This window comes from Gadus morhua, chromosome 4 (genome assembly GCF_902167405.1).
Source record: "Gadus morhua chromosome 4, gadMor3.0, whole genome shotgun sequence".
Lineage (NCBI taxonomy): Eukaryota > Metazoa > Chordata > Actinopteri > Gadiformes > Gadidae > Gadus > Gadus morhua.
Window position 1 is genome coordinate 1,574,542 of NC_044051.1, and position 15,475 is coordinate 1,590,016.

General features: G+C 46.9%; 1 protein-coding gene across 3 annotated transcripts in view; it reads left to right on the forward strand.

Moving 5' to 3' along the window:
• The window catches only part of ptpro (protein tyrosine phosphatase receptor type O), a 57,719-nt gene extending 43,405 nt beyond the window's left edge, over nucleotides 1-14,314 (forward strand). The window contains exons 16-27 of one of the 3 annotated variants that reach the window (XM_030353128.1): nucleotides 98-166; nucleotides 1,902-1,985; nucleotides 2,748-2,783; nucleotides 3,247-3,328; nucleotides 3,613-3,703; nucleotides 4,607-4,683; nucleotides 5,202-5,336; nucleotides 6,090-6,212; nucleotides 6,581-6,735; nucleotides 7,969-8,104; nucleotides 10,355-10,493; nucleotides 11,091-14,314. In XM_030353128.1, coding sequence (XP_030208988.1) covers nucleotides 98-166; nucleotides 1,902-1,985; nucleotides 2,748-2,783; nucleotides 3,247-3,328; nucleotides 3,613-3,703; nucleotides 4,607-4,683; nucleotides 5,202-5,336; nucleotides 6,090-6,212; nucleotides 6,581-6,735; nucleotides 7,969-8,104; nucleotides 10,355-10,459 — 1,093 coding nt within the window. In that variant the 3' untranslated portion in view covers nucleotides 10,460-10,493; nucleotides 11,091-14,314. The remainder of the gene's footprint in view (nucleotides 1-97; nucleotides 167-1,901; nucleotides 1,986-2,747; nucleotides 2,784-3,246; nucleotides 3,329-3,612; nucleotides 3,704-4,606; nucleotides 4,684-5,201; nucleotides 5,337-6,089; nucleotides 6,213-6,580; nucleotides 6,736-7,968; nucleotides 8,105-10,354; nucleotides 10,494-11,090) is intronic. The other 2 variants (XM_030353127.1, XM_030353129.1) reach the window with 2 other exon arrangements.
• Nucleotides 14,315-15,475: the final 1,161 nt, after the last annotated feature.

The window sequence follows — 15,475 nt, forward strand, 5'->3', positions numbered from 1 at the left end:
TCCAGGTTGTTCAGTTGAAGAAAAGTCTCTTATAATATAATATTTGTCGCTCAGTAATGCACAGAAAACAAACAAACATGTATTTTCTTTTGAACAGGGAGTGCGGAGCTGAGACTTTTGTCAATTTTGCTTCCTTTGAGAGAGACGGCAAGCTTCCATACAACTGGTAGGATTTGGCTTTTTGCTGGCATTCATATGTATGGGATAATGTACAGCATGCACCAATGACGCTGTACATTATCCCGCTTATTACACGGCTGCTTACTGAAGGAATCAATCATTTGGCACAAAATACAACAACCCAAAGAATCTTTGATCCTAAAATCAATATTTTGATTGATTTGAAACTGATTTTTATGGATAAAAATATATATTGGATTGATTTAAAAATGATTTTATGGTCGTCCATAGCGAAACAGGTCTGCCATTCAGCAATAACAGACCGTACAACGCTGGATTGACCAATCACAATCGAATACACCAAATCAAAGCAGTGTAATAAAACAATGCTCGCCCATTGTTTGTGAAAGGCACAATGTCATAAACATGCTTACCCAGAATCAGATCATAATGTGCATTTACATTTGTCCTCTCTGTACAATTGCCTGTGTTTTTCATTTGTGTTGAAATGTGTTTTGATACGGGGGGGGGGGGGGCAGAATAGTCTAGTGATGTGTGACGACAGACCAAAGGGTTATCCAATGCCAATGTTGTGGTGACATGTGTGTAGATCCTCTGGATGCATAGGATAAAGCCCTGGGTATCTTGGGGTCCAATCCCGGTCAAGAGATTAGACAGAGATTATGGGAGTCAGATTAGAGAATCACTGATTCAACATCTGCTCATAAGGTGTTGAAGACTGCTTTACATTCTCCCTCCTTTTTCTTTTAAACGTTCTACCTCAAAAATATTTTTTCGATGTTAAAGATTCCCCAGTGTAATAAGGAAGTGAACGATTTTGGATGGAATAATGTTTTAATATAAACAAAGAACTTCAAAATATGATCCAAGACTCATAGGGGGGAAGATAGAGGTTTTTTTGACGTGGACACACAGAAATACAGTTTATACGAACGGAGCGTGGAAGTTGCCTAATATAACTGCCAAAAGAGGGTCGGTTAAGATCATTCTCATAATGCTCTCACCCTGACCAACATCGGTTCAAACAACATATTTACATCCAAGTGCTGTTTCTTATTAACGCGGTTCAAGTTTACCAATCAACACTTGGATTATCTGAGATGCTAGACTATGTTTGTGGCAATCCTGAACTTTGAGTTCAATTGTTTACGATAATGTTATCATGTTATTTTTACAACTTTAACAACTATTATCACATTATTTATAATGCATTTGTTTCAATGCAACCTTCGAATCGAATCAAACCGAATCTTTGATAATAACAATAGCACTGAAAGGTGCTTGGTAATTTGCAAGTGCTGCTGTATATAGTACAGCAGTACTGAACACAACCGTAGCCTTAACCCAGACGAATGTATTTCCATTGAATATTGTATGAGTTATGAGTTCAGGGCTCTGTGGCACAGCGGTAGTTCACTGTTGTTCATCACTGTGAGGAAGAGAGGGGGTGGGGGGGTGAGGGGGGCAGGGGGGTGGGGGGGGGGGACACACTACATCGTTCCCCCAGCTGCATGATGCATTAACTGTGTGTTCAGCACTAATTTGTGTACTTCTCCAGCGACTCTACTGCCTCTATACTAACGGAGCACCTTGTTTTGTCCCAACCTGTTGACCTCACCCCCCCTCCCTCCTCCCACCCCCCCCCCCCCCTCCTCCCTCCATCCCTCCCCCCCTCCCCTTGGTGTTTATTATTTTATTTATTTATTTGTATTTATTTTTGACCTACCACCCCCCCCCCCCCCCCCCCCCCCTCCCCTTAGGCGAAGAAGTCTCTTTGCCTTCCTCACACTTCTGCCATCCTGCCTTTGGACTGACTATCTCTTGGCTTTTTATATTAATCCGTGGTAAGTAAGCAAGCGTTGTTGGCTGAATTCATCGCTGAGATCATTTTGAGGGGGGGGGGGGGGGGGGGGGGGGGACATGTGCCAGTACCGACCAGTTAGACACCTGTTTCACCTGCATGGTTTCAGAACCACCTTAGCTCCCCTTAAACCATGTCACACAGATCCACCTATCAGATTTGTGGATCCAAAGTTCCAAATCTTGTCCTCCATAGTAGTGATTAGAATTACTCAATACTACAGAACGGTACATGATGTGGTCGTACCATGTTTGACGTCACGGTTAAAAACATGGAGGTGAAACATCTGTCTGGTGATGCTCTTGGCTGCGTTGGGTCCTGGGTCTTTTGTCCCGTGTTTGCTAGGCACGTAACTAACGCGGCGAATGTGAGCGTTCTACTGACCACGGCTTTGCAACCTCACCTGCATCACACCATCTCTGTTTCTGCTTGTGTGTAACACATCGGGGTAGAGGACTAGTGTGTCGTTGTTTTCGGGGGGCGTTTGTGTTGTGTTTATGTCCGGAGGTGGATTAGAGTACGGTAGGCATGGTGAAGTGCATGTTTCTGGTTGTTCGACCGGAATTGTCGCCACTCTGTGAATGCAGAAGCATGGGGAAAAGTTTGATACTGAGCGTGAGGAAACTGTCTCGTCTGCCGAAAAGGTAGACACTGTGAATGAATAAGAATGAATATTCTCTGTGAAAAAAGAGATTTCAGAGGCTGGCCGCTTTCCTAAAACGCTTTGTGTGTTGATATCTTACAGGAGCAAGACGGCTTTGAAGAAACGGAAGCTAACAAGGTAACTAGCGAGAAACGCGGCCGCGTACTATTAGCATGCTCACGTGTGGATCCAGACAGACTGACAGACAGACAGACTGCCGTCTGCTCAAAGGCTGGACTCCTCTGTTTCAAAGGGGCATGTGGACGAGCTACCTAGCTCTGGAGGACAGCCTTTAGCAAGTCTTTAAAGCCAGCTAGTGGGCTAGCATCAAAGACCCGCTAATCCTGGAGATCAAAGATGAGTCCGAGGGGAGGGGGGTCATAAAGTTGCATCAGCTTCAATGGAAAATGTGCTTTTATAGCAGCGGGGTTTTTATCCCTTATCCGGGATGAATCAAAATCTATTAAAGGGTTCTCATCCCCATGATATACTTGGAAAATGGGCTGTTGTTTTTGGAATACTATTGTGGGAAACAAGGCATTTCCTGACAGCCATCATGACCTTTGACCTTTCCATTTTTACTTCTGTTTTGTCGTCGCAGCCCGGTCCAGCTGGATGACTTTGAGGCCTACCTCAAAGACATGAGCAAAGACACGGCCTACAAGTTCTCCCTGCAGTTTGAGGTAAGGAACTGCCAACCTTTTCAGTTGTTTTTTCCACAGTTGAAAACCCAAGGAAGTGGTTGTCCATTTACTGAAAAAAAACTTTCCCTAATTTTCCTTAATTTAACATTTCCTAAAATTACATAAAAAAAATTAGGCAACACTTAATAAAATACAATTGTTTAAATTTGAAATTTCCATTAGGAGTGTTTGAATGAAGAAATACAGATCTATGTGAGGAATGTTTAAGGCGCTACTGTCTTCAAACTCTCTGCCTTCTCCTCCATCTTCGGTTTTCCCAACAGGAACTGAAGACTGTGGGACTGGACCTGTCACATGACGCAGCCGACCTGCCAATCAACCGGCCCAAGAACCGCTACACCAACATCCTGCCATGTGAGTGAAATTACCGTTCTGCAATAACCAAAACCTTCCGCAGAGTCGCATAAGTTCAAACATCAGATGCTATTCGTTAGCACAGGAAATTTGATGACAAAGAAATCATCTGATAGTCTTAATTGTTGAACTAAAGCCGGTCCAGATCTCTGATCCTCCCTGAATTCAATACCTTCCTCTGAAAAGTGTTGAACTTTCTCGGGGTTGCCGGACTTGATGGACTCTTTCACTATTGGTATACATTGAAAACATCCCTCATGTGACAAAATGGCCCTGTTATCCGTGTAACCTGGATCATTCTGGTGATTAAGGTATTTGACTCCCAGCCAACAGGTTGCGTGTTCAAACCCCAGTGTCCGGAGTCTAGCTGTAGACATCCTTTAGCAGGACCCCCCTCTAACTCAGGGGGTGTCAAAGTTTTGACAGCTGAGGGCCAATTTAGGAACCCAAAATTTGACTGAGGGCCGCCAAAGGATTTTTTCTTTGGCGGGCAACGCCGTCAGCATCCCAGTGGTGAAAAAAACCATTGCACCGTGGACCTCTGGGAGTGAGGTCAAGTGAGGTCTATATCACGAAACTGAGGTTCATCCTTTCAAAGTAATGTACAGTCGGATTAAAACTAACAAATGTAAAACGATTTAATTGAAAGCTAGAGGGTCGACTTTTCTCCACATTTTCTTTTTCATTAATATTGTTATAATAATAAAAACTATACAATAATAATAATCTTTTTTTCTTTTACTTACATCTGTATGTCATTGCGGTCCGCCAGGGATGTTTCTGCGGGCCGCCATTGGCCCGCGGGCCGCACTTTGAGAACCAATGCTCTACCTACTCCTTAATGCCATGGAAGAAACTAAATGGTAGACGGTATCGATTTTGATGTTGGTCAAATGTCCTCAGATGATTTCAGCCGCGTCAAGCTGATGTCCCTGCTCAACGATGAGGGAGCCGACTACATCAACGCCAACTACATCCCCGTAAGAGACCGAGCCTGGCCGCAACATCCTATCAATATCAAGTCGTCACATTACCACATATGGGGCATATTGCATGTTATTACATATAATCAATCACACAGACCTGATTATGGATTTGTAATTGTGTGTGTGTGTGGTTGCGTCTGACTGTGTGCGTGTCTGTGTGCGTGTGTATGTGTTTGTCCGTGTGTGCATCTGTGCTTGTGTGTTTGTCTATGTGTGTGTGTGCGTGCGTTTCTATCTCTCTATGTGTGTCTGTCTACGTGTGTGTGCATATGTGTGTGTCTATGTGTGTGTCTGTCTGTCTGTCTGTCTGTCTGTCTGTCTGTGTGTGTGTGCGTATGTGTGCGTGTGTGTGTCTGTCTGTCTATGTGTGTGTTTGTTTGTGTGTGTGTCTGTGTGCGTGTCTATCTGTCTATGTGTGTCTGTCTGTGTGTGTGTGTGTGTGTGTGTTTGTGTGTGTCTGTCTGTGTGTGTGTGTGTGTGTGTGCGTCTATTTGTGTGTTTCCCCCTCCTAGGGCTACAAGTCCCCCAGGGAGTACATCGCCACCCAGGGCCCGCTCCCGGAGACCAGGAACGACTTCTGGAAGATGGTCCTCCAGCAGAAGAGCCAGCTCATTGTGATGCTCACGCAGTGCAACGAGCGGCGCCGGGTGAGGTCTCACAGCCCACCTACCGCACCTAGCTCTGAGCCTAGCGCACCTAGCTCTGAGCCTAGCGCACCTAGCACTAAGCCTAGCGCACCTAGCTCTGAGGCTAGTGCACCTAGCTCTGAGCCTAGCGCACCTAGCTCTGAGCCTAGCGCACCTAGCTCTGAGCCTAGCGCACCTAGCTCTGAGCCTAGCGCACCTAGCTCTGAGCCTAGCGCACCTAGCTCTTAGCCACCCCACCCTAGCGCACCTAGCTCTTAGCCTAGCGCACCTAGCTCTGAGGCTAGCGCACCTAGCTCTGAGCCTAGCGCAGCTAGCTCTTAGCTACCCTACCCTAGCGCACCTAGCTCTTAGCCTAGCGTACCTAGCTCTTAGCCTAGCGTACTTATTCTGAGCCTAGCGGACCTAGTTCTTAGCCACCCCACCCTAGCGCACCTAGTACTTAGCCTAGCGTACCTAGCTCTTAGCCACCCTACACTAGCGCTCCTAACTCTTAGCCACCCCAGTAATACCAGCAGTATGGGCTGTCCTCATGGGGTTGAAGAGACCGTATTGTGACCGCCGTCAATTGAGGTTTGACCTTCCTGTCAAGTCATTGATTTTGGTTTAGCTCTGAATCCCAGTGACGGTCTCAAAAGGCTTCCCAGGCCCACATTAAGCCCCCCCCCCTGTCCCTGGTGTGTCCGTGTCCATGCCTGTATCCATGGCGATTCGACTCTCTTGAGTTCCTAACCCGTGGGGTTTTGCTCTCTGCAGGTGAAATGCGATCACTACTGGCCCTTCACAGACGAGCCGGTGATGTACGGCGAGGTCAGCGTGGAGATGCTCACCGAGATCGAGTTCCCGGATTGGACCATCCGCAACTTCCGGCTGGGCTACGTGAGTCCGACCGGCGATTTATCAATGAGCCAATCAGGCGATTACCGTGTTCCGCAGTTCCCCTGATGAGGCCGGGAAGAGGACGAATCGTCATCCGCTCGCTGATACAAACGCTCCAGTCTTATCGGCAGTGCGTTCTGTGGTCCTTCCCGCTCCTCATTATGACTTCCTGTTGTATCCGAACAATCGGTCCTCAGGATTTAATTCAGCCATAATCTTTTCAATTACCTTCTCGAGGCGCAGGGAGTAGACCCAGTCCGCACGCGCTCAGTCCGTCCCTCAGCGTCTGCTAATAAGCGGTGACTCTGTCTGACTCCGTTGAAACGAGTCGTGCCCGTTTTCAGCGTGCGCTCTGTCGCCCCCCGCAGGCCGACGAGAGCCAAGACGTTCTGCACCTCAACTACACGTCCTGGCCCGACCACGGCGTGCCCACGGTCAACGCCATCGAGAGCATCCTGAGTTTCGTCGAGATCGTCCGCCATCAGGCCGACCAGTCCAAGGAGTCCGTGGTGGTGCACTGCAGGTCAGTCCCACGACCTCGGACCAGCCGATTGGCCACGCGGAAACACCCAAACCATACATGGCATTAGCATGCTCAACACAACAATGGGATTTCATTGACTTTACATAACACAAAGTGATTCATATAAAGTCAAATATATAAAGTCATCATAATGAAATACATCATTTTAAGTAAAGGACGTAAGAATACTTAGCATTAGCATGCTCGACACAATGTGACATGGGACTTCATTGCCTTGACTATCTGATTTCATTGATGCTTTTATCTAAAGAGACTTACAATAAGTAGAAAAGAAAAAGAAGAAGAAAAACAACAATATATCGCTGTCGGTACATTAAGGATGCTCATAGAACCAAGTGCAAAGCACTAACAATCACGAGGTTAACCCATTCCCTGTGTACAGCAAAGATAACTAGGATAAGATGCTACATGATGCTAAGTACTGTTTCTAAGTGCAAGGACATACAGCATACAATAAGTGAGTCCATTAAGTGTCAGTGACTTATATTATTTAATGAAATACATCATTTTAAGTCAAGGACGTGAGAACACTTTGCTTTTGGTTGAGGTGGTTGTGTTGGGCCACTTAACCGCGTACTTAAATTTAAGGATGTGGTTTAATGGTTAAGGATGTGATTTAATGTGCTGGCGGAGACGAAACTCCTCGTTAACGCCGTCAATAACCAGCTGGGAGTCATTTCCTGTAGCGGCTGGGAGACAGTGTGGCAGTTAATTTACAGTAGCAGATCGGGGATCCTTCCAAGTATCGACAACGCGGCGGCGGCAGAAGTATTGATCGTATCCTGGACGTTAGCCGCGATGCTAACAGCAGGGACCAAAGGTGTCCGTAGTATTTATAGCTACAGTACTGAGCAATCACAATGTGTAAATATCAGCCTTCTGGTTTATCAACAGATTCTGATTGGTTTGGTTTATACAATCTGATTTTTCTGGGCTCTCATTGGCTAGGGTTATATATTCCAGCCTCCAGGGTCTGATTGGCTGATGTTCTGAGCTGTGATTGGCTGATGTTCTGGGCTGTGATTGGCTAATGTTCTGGGATGCGATAGGCTGATGTCCTGGGTTCTGATTGGCTGAGGGTTATGGGTCCCGGGTTGTGTTTTTCTGGGGCTTATGGATTCCGGGCTCTGATTGGCTCGGGGTCATGAGTCCGGGCTCAGATTGGTTCGAGGTTATGTATCCGGGCTCTGATTGGCTGTTGTGTCTCCTCAGTGCGGGCGTCGGGCGGACTGGGACCTTCATGGCCCTGGACCGTCTCATGCAGCACCTCCGGGAGCACGAGTACGCCGACGTCCTGGGCATGGTGTCTGAGATGCGCTCCCACCGCCTCTCCATGGTGCAGACCGAGGTAAGGGGGCGTCGCCCAGGACATTCACAACACGCCCATTAAAGGGCGTAGGACATGCCACCAGAGGTGCGTTCAAAGTCGCTCGCGAACGATTTGAAACATGTTCTGTTAAGCGTGCTTCAAACTTTTGAGAACATAGGCAAACTGAATCACGGACTGCAAGAAATGTGCTCCCAGATGGAGATTGACATTAATTCCTTTCCTACACATAAAGCAATAGATAAATCGTTCCATATAGCCTATCTACACCCTTACTTCAACTGATGTCTTGTGCATCCTAAAATGTGATCTGAACGTGACATCGCAGAAAGTGGGCACAACTTCGGTGACGTAGCCCTCTATTCTTGAATCGTCCGAATTACTTGTCTGCAGTATACTTTCTACGAGATCGACAACTTCTAGACCTTCTTCTGTAAACTCGTCAATTATCACGGAGGCTGCAGCTAATACAATGGGCTGCCTTGTCGCCATTTGTTTGTTTACAGTTTAAAACGAACGTTTAGTGTCTAAAATCGTTCAAATCTTATTGTTTAAAGTCAACGCGCTCGCTGCAAACATTCGCCTATGTTCGCCGTGAGCGTGATCAGCCGCTACAAGCCGTTTTGAAGATCTGCCTCTTCTGACATCACAAGTGGGCGTGTCCACCTAGATGTACGACGGATAGATGAGCAACGTTTGCTACGGTCCACTGGGTAGGCTGGGAGACTGATCTATCCAGCACACATCTAGGTGGACACGCCCACTTGTGATGTCAGAAGGGGCAGATATTCAAAACAGCTTGTAACGGCGAACCACACTCACACCTGGTGGCATGTCATGGGACCATTAAGAAAACCCCAGTTCATCTTACAACCAGTAGCGGCCGGTTGCTCCTCTCTGATCCGTAACTTCCGTCTTGTCAAACACCTGAAGTTAAGAACATAGAATAAGCCGTCCACACTCAGCCCAGCAAAAACGAATTCTGTTCCGGTCTAGTAATAAGCCGTATACTCGTGACATCTGGAAAAAAATATGATTAACTTACTGGAATATCTGCGACCAAACTACACAGGGAAAAATGCAAAACAAGTCACGGATCCTGCCTGTGATGGAGCGGATCCTCGGAACGCAACCCGCTAAAGCAGTTGAAGGGGAAATAGATGATGATGATGATGATGATGATGTTGAGCCAACGTCCCTTTTTAGCTTAAGCCAAACCGATCCAAAAAAGCTATATTGGGAGGGCTATATATTGTGTGTGTGTGTGTGTGTGTGTGTGTGTGTGTGTGTGTGTGTGTGTGTGTGTGTGTGTGTGTGTGTGTGTGTGTGTGTGTGTGTGTGTGTGTGTGTGTGTGTGTGTGTGCGTTTATGTGTGCGTCTGCGTGATTTTCACGTTCACAACCTCTGTGTCGCTGCAGTTACTTTACTTTTGCAGTGAGGCGAATAATGAACATTTCTGCTACATGCACACTTTTCTCCAGCTCCTCCCAGAGGAGGACGTCATTATGTTCGGCTCATGTTAAAGAAAGGAGAAATGTATGGTCCCCATTTCTTCCTGCATGCAAGATTTGCCGCAAATGTTTAATTTAATAAATAATAAATGGTTTGTAAAATGTTGCCATACCACAATTATATTATCCCTTAAATAGTTAATAAGTCGTACAATTTAAAAGCATTTTATAGCATTTTTGCGTTGTACTTCAACTGCCTGCGGCCGGATGATTTGGTTATAGGTCAGTAGACTGTATTAATATATTCCACATTCTAATCATACTTGCAATTCTAAAAGGTCAGCAATGAGAATCACGGTCACGCACAAACCTCCTCATTAAGAGCCTCAGCGCTCAGCCAGTAGAAAGGTTATGGGTCGATGCCCAGTCTACCTCTTTGCGCCTTAACGACGTGCATTATGAATTCACTGCAAGTCTGCTAAATGAATGACGAATGAATAGCTCCCTGTAAGTGGCAAATGGACTGCATTTATAAAAGGCTCTTTTCTAACCAGTTGCCACTCGAAGCGCTTTACAATATTACTCATTAATGCACAAATCCACACACCGACAGCGGTGTCAGCCACGCAGGGCGACAGCCAGCTCAGGTCGAGGCGTCTCGCTCAGGGACACCTCGACACTCAGCTAGGAGGAGCCGGGGATCGAACCGGCAACCTTCGGGGTCAACAGACAACCCACTCTACCTCCTATGCCACATACCGGCCGTAGCATGCAAGCAGAGCATTGACCCCTTGCGTGTCGTGTGTCCCCACTCCACCAGGAGCAGTACGTCTTCATCCACCAGTGTGTGCCGCTCATGTGGAAGCAGAAGAAGCAGCAGTCCATCACCGGCGACGTCATCTACGAGAACGTCAGCAAGACATAGTGTCGCTCCCCTCCCAGGGCACGGACAGACGTAGGTACAGCTCCCAAACCTAACGAATAAAGACTCGATTCGTCATTCAACAGAATACCGTCCTGCGATTGGGAGTTGTTCTAAAGTGATTTGTAACTAGGGAAGGTTTTATTTAGAAATGTCTGAAAAACACGAGAAAATGTCTGGGTTGATTATTCATCGAAAAGGCGAACACAAGGGTAGGGAACATTTAAGTGATTTTAAAACCTCAAATAGCGAAAATAGATAAAATCCACATTGGGTATTGATAACTTATACAGCCATGATCAAAACCGTTTTCCATCTACATGGCAATATATTACACATTCAAGTCATTAACGTCCGACTTGACTCGTATGTATTCTGGACATTCTATCTTATAATGGTTTTATTCATACAGTGTTCACATGGTGCTTTGCCACAATAAGCTTTCAATGGGAATTCTATACTTATGGACGGTTATAGTTTGAAAGTGTAGTTGGCGGGATGACTCCCTACTTCCTGGAAAAGAACAGGACACCTTAAGAGGAGATGTTTTCAAATGAGAAGCCCCCCGAGACTCAAGTTAAGCTTGTCCGACCGCACACGTATTTAAAATCCCTCCTCTATTCTCCCACCGCAGGACCCTCCACCTCCTCCTCCTCCTCCTCTGCTTCCAGCTCCTCCTCCTGAGCTTCATCACCGCGCCTACAATGTAAAACTCTGCGGCCGCGTCCGAGCGGAGACATCGGCGACATAAAGGCATCCGGGAAAAAACAACCACAAAAACATATTGATAGTGTTGATGTTGAACGCACGGGACGGTACTAATGCCTTAACGAGCCGCCGCCGCCGCCAGACTCGTCACCAGCCGCCGACCCGACCCCTGACCCCTGACCCATTCTCATATTGAGAGGGGTCGAGGGGTACACCCTGGGGTGGGGTGGGACGTCATGTGACCACGGCGACGCGGTCCGGAGTGAATGTCAAAGCAGATGTCCGGGAGAGGGGGGAGGGGGGGGGGGGGGGGGGGGGGAGGCGTGTCCGTGTCCGAACTCCAGAACTGGGGCACCGGGGTTAGCGTTTAGCGTTTTGTTCGTGTCGTATTTTTTTTGTTGTCGTGTCACATCTCAGGAGTAACCGAAAGAAGACAAGCACACCGGTCGGTTTGGATTAACGATACTTTACCCCCCCCCCCCCCCCCCCAGCCCACCGGTGAACAAAGTTTTAGTCACGAAAGACGACACTAGTGCTTGCTACTTCGTTTTTCCCTCGGACGTCTCATCTGTTTTATTTTTTATTTTTTTCATTGTATTCTGACCTCTTGTGTCAGCGACTGCAACTTGCAGAGTTCAGCCGGCGAAGCGGTAGTCCTCATACACACACAGAGAGACACGTACGCTCACAAGCTAGCCGGCCAGCGACCCAGCCGCCCAGCTCTCCTGCCATTCCGCTCCAGGCGGTGTATTCGACCGGCAGCCGCCGTCGCCACGAGCAGCGACACTGCCATCCCGCCGCTAGACCCGGGACCAACACCCCTGACCTCCGCCCAAACCCCACAACGGCGGCCGGGGGTTGGGGTGAATCGGCCAGGGAGTTCAACGTTCCGCTCTACAACGCACATCTAGGAACACAAACAAGGCACAAACCCGATACAGGAAGGAATCCCGTTTTAACCCCGGCTCCCAACGCCATCAGCTCAAATTGCCAACAACTCCGACCAAGAGCTGGCCGGCCGATGCGGACGCCGCGGAGACTGTGGTCGTACGGACTGTGGTCGTACGGACTGTGGTCGTACAGACTGTGGTCGTACAGACTGTGGTCGTTCAAACTGTGGTTTGCTCTAAGAGATTGTGGCGGTGGGGTTTTGGCGGCCTTGTGTTTCTGTGGGAAGCTACGACTACTGTGCAGAAACGTCTAACATCACCGGACCTTTGTGGAGACCGGTTTGTCTCTCGGATGTCGAAGCCCTGCGGAGTGGACAGACGGGGCCGGACAGACGGACGTTTCTCTGTGAAGTCGTTGGGACACCCGTGTTTACGCAGGGTGTTTCCATGGCGGCTCTGTGTTTGTCATGAGGGATACGGGGTCGTTTCTATTTTTTATGAACAGTGGAGGTAGGAGCGAAGAGGAAGAAAAGTCGCCCGGTCAGATGAAAGTACCTCGTTCTGTGAGCTACCCAGGGGGACTGCACGGTACTTTGCCAATGTTGTTGGACATGGATCCCCAGGCCTTCACTTGGACTCTAAACACCACTGATTACGACTCCCATGTAAATGTTGCTTATGTTAAAGCTCCCAAGTGGAGAGCGATGGTTGTGTTTTTGTAATTCTTTATCCCAACTGTAATCGGACTCGAGACTTTACCACTAACCACTTTAAAGACCTTATATCGGCCTTCTTCGATCATATCTTACGCAAAAGGAAATGGCGAAAGTGTCACTCCCTCAAAATGAAAAGCATATCTCATTCTTGCCTACATTACTGTACAGAGGTGTACAGCAGAAACCCCGTCCTTCGAGAGATATCGTCATATTGTTTTTCAGTGACAACACCGGTACAGTTCACGAAATGCCAGTGAGAAAGATAAAACTGAATCGGCAACGCCAACATCCATGTACGCTACGACAAAAAAACGTCAAAGCAAGCACCTTTTACCCTCTGCAGAGTTACAAGCCAATCAGCATATTGCAAGGTATCGTCAAATTAACCAGGCAACATCGAATGCTGTCCCCCACCCCCCCAAGCTAGTGCTAATGTTGCTAATGCTAATGTTGTTAACAATAAATACGATGGAAACAGTGCCTTCTCAGGCACCTCCTTGGTATGAAGCTAAAATATATATCGTAATGTACTAACATCTCTCAGAGGTCTTTCTTCTTTCCTGTCAATATTGGACTGGATCCATTGTCACCGACTGCCGTTGTCGACTTCTATCAAGGAAGATGAACGTTAGCATGGCTGAGAAGGACCAAAAGGCCCCTGAAGGACCACGGAGTCCTACCACTGGGCCCCCCCTAAACTCTCCCCGACTAGGGGATGCTACAGTGGCCGGGGGGGTCCTCCATGAAGAGCCCGGGACGTTGTGGTTGACCTACAAGTCTGCGGGGCCACTGGCCGTTCCCCCTCTCCCTGATGTTTTCACGTCGGCTCTTGGAGGTCGGCGGTCAAATCTCAGGGGGGCTGCCCCCCCCCCCCCCCCCCCCCACACACATACACACACACACACACACACTTTCTAACACATTAGGTAACATTTACACCATTAGCTATCAACTGTACTGTACATACTACTGTTTTAACCATCGCATTTCTACATTATTACAAAGTAATTCTTGTGGAGACCACTTTGTCGCTTCTCGAAGCCTCGTTTTACTTTTTAATTTTTAAATGGTTGTACATGTGAATCAGCATTACCTGAGCCAAAAAAAAGTATGGGTTTTTTTCCGCTCATTGACTACAATGCGCTTGTTTTTTTTTGTTTCGTTTTTTCGCGCAAATGTTGACATGAAATCGTTGGTACATTTGGAGAGCTGACCCGGTACCTTCTCTGGTTTGGGTACAGAAACACACACCACCGCGCGGACGTGAATGACCTCGCGGTGGCCAGCGAACGCACTTTGTAATGCTGTAAACGGGCGGGAAAGGAAGGCTGTGTTTTTTGGTTTCTTCCCCGATACCTTGGCACTGTACACTCTTTCAACTGTTTTTCTCTTGCTCAGTTGTGTGTCGAGTCGAAAATTGTATGTTATTGGTGCCATTATTGTGCATTTTGTCACTTAAATTATAGGGATCTCCGACCTTGCGTCATTGTCACAGAGATTCGATTTATGTGTGTGGAAAAATAAAAGTAAAAAAAAAAAACTTCTTCGGTATGTCGTTTATTGTCTCTTGTAGGCAGTGGCGGTTTTAGGTACGGGCGAACCAGGTAGCCGCCCGGGGCGGCATATCTGTTGGGGGCGCCAAGTCACATGGGGGGCGCCACGAGCAGTAAAAAAGAAATCGCGCTGCGTAGCGGTTATCAATGGAGTACTACATAACATTGTGTGGGGAATTGGTATTTTGGCGCCCCCTCTGGCTGCAGGCGCACACCTGCTCGTTGAGAAGGTGCCGTGCGCAGACGGAATGAAACCCCCACTCAAGCCCGTAAATTCATCCCACTGCAGACGCAAATGGGCGTTCCTGTGTGGTGGGGGTTTCCGCAGACTGGACGGGAAGGGGTAACACTGTTGTTTTTTATTGGTCGTCATGAAAAAAACATAAGGGGTAACACTGTCGTTTTATATTGGTCGTCATGAAAAAAACATAAGGGGTAACACTGTTGTTTTTTATTGGTCGTCATGAAAAAAACATAAGGGGTAACACTGTTGTTTTTTATTGGTCGTCATGAAAAAAACATAAGGGGTAACACTGTTGTTTTTTATTGGTCGTCATGAAAAAAAACACAAGGGGTAACACTGTTGTTTTTTAATTGGTCGTCATGAAAAAAACATAAGGGGTAACACTGTTGTCTTTGTCAAATAAAACATAAGGGGTAAAACTGTTGTTTTTTTATTTGTCGTCATGAAAACAAATATAAGGGGTAACACTGTTGTTTTTCATCAGTCATCATGGGAAAATAACATATGGGGTAACACTTTCGTTTTTACCAAATGAAACATGAGGGGTGACATGGTCGTTTTTCTTTGGTCGTCATGAAAAAAAACATAAGGGGTAATTCTGTCGTTTTTTATTGGTCGTCATGAAAAAAAACATAAGAGGTAACACTAGTTTTTTATTGGTCGTCATGAAAAAAAGCATAAGGGGCAGCACTGTGGTTTTTTATTGGTCGTCATGAAAAAAAACACAAGGGGTAACACTGTGGTTTTTTTATTGGTCGTCATGAAAAATAACATAAGGGGTAACACTGTTGTTTTTTATTGGTCGTCATGAAAAAAAACATAAGGGGTAACACAGTTTTTTTTTTATTGGTCGTCATGATTAAAAACATAAGGGGTAACACAGTGTTGCTTTTTTATTGGTCGTCATG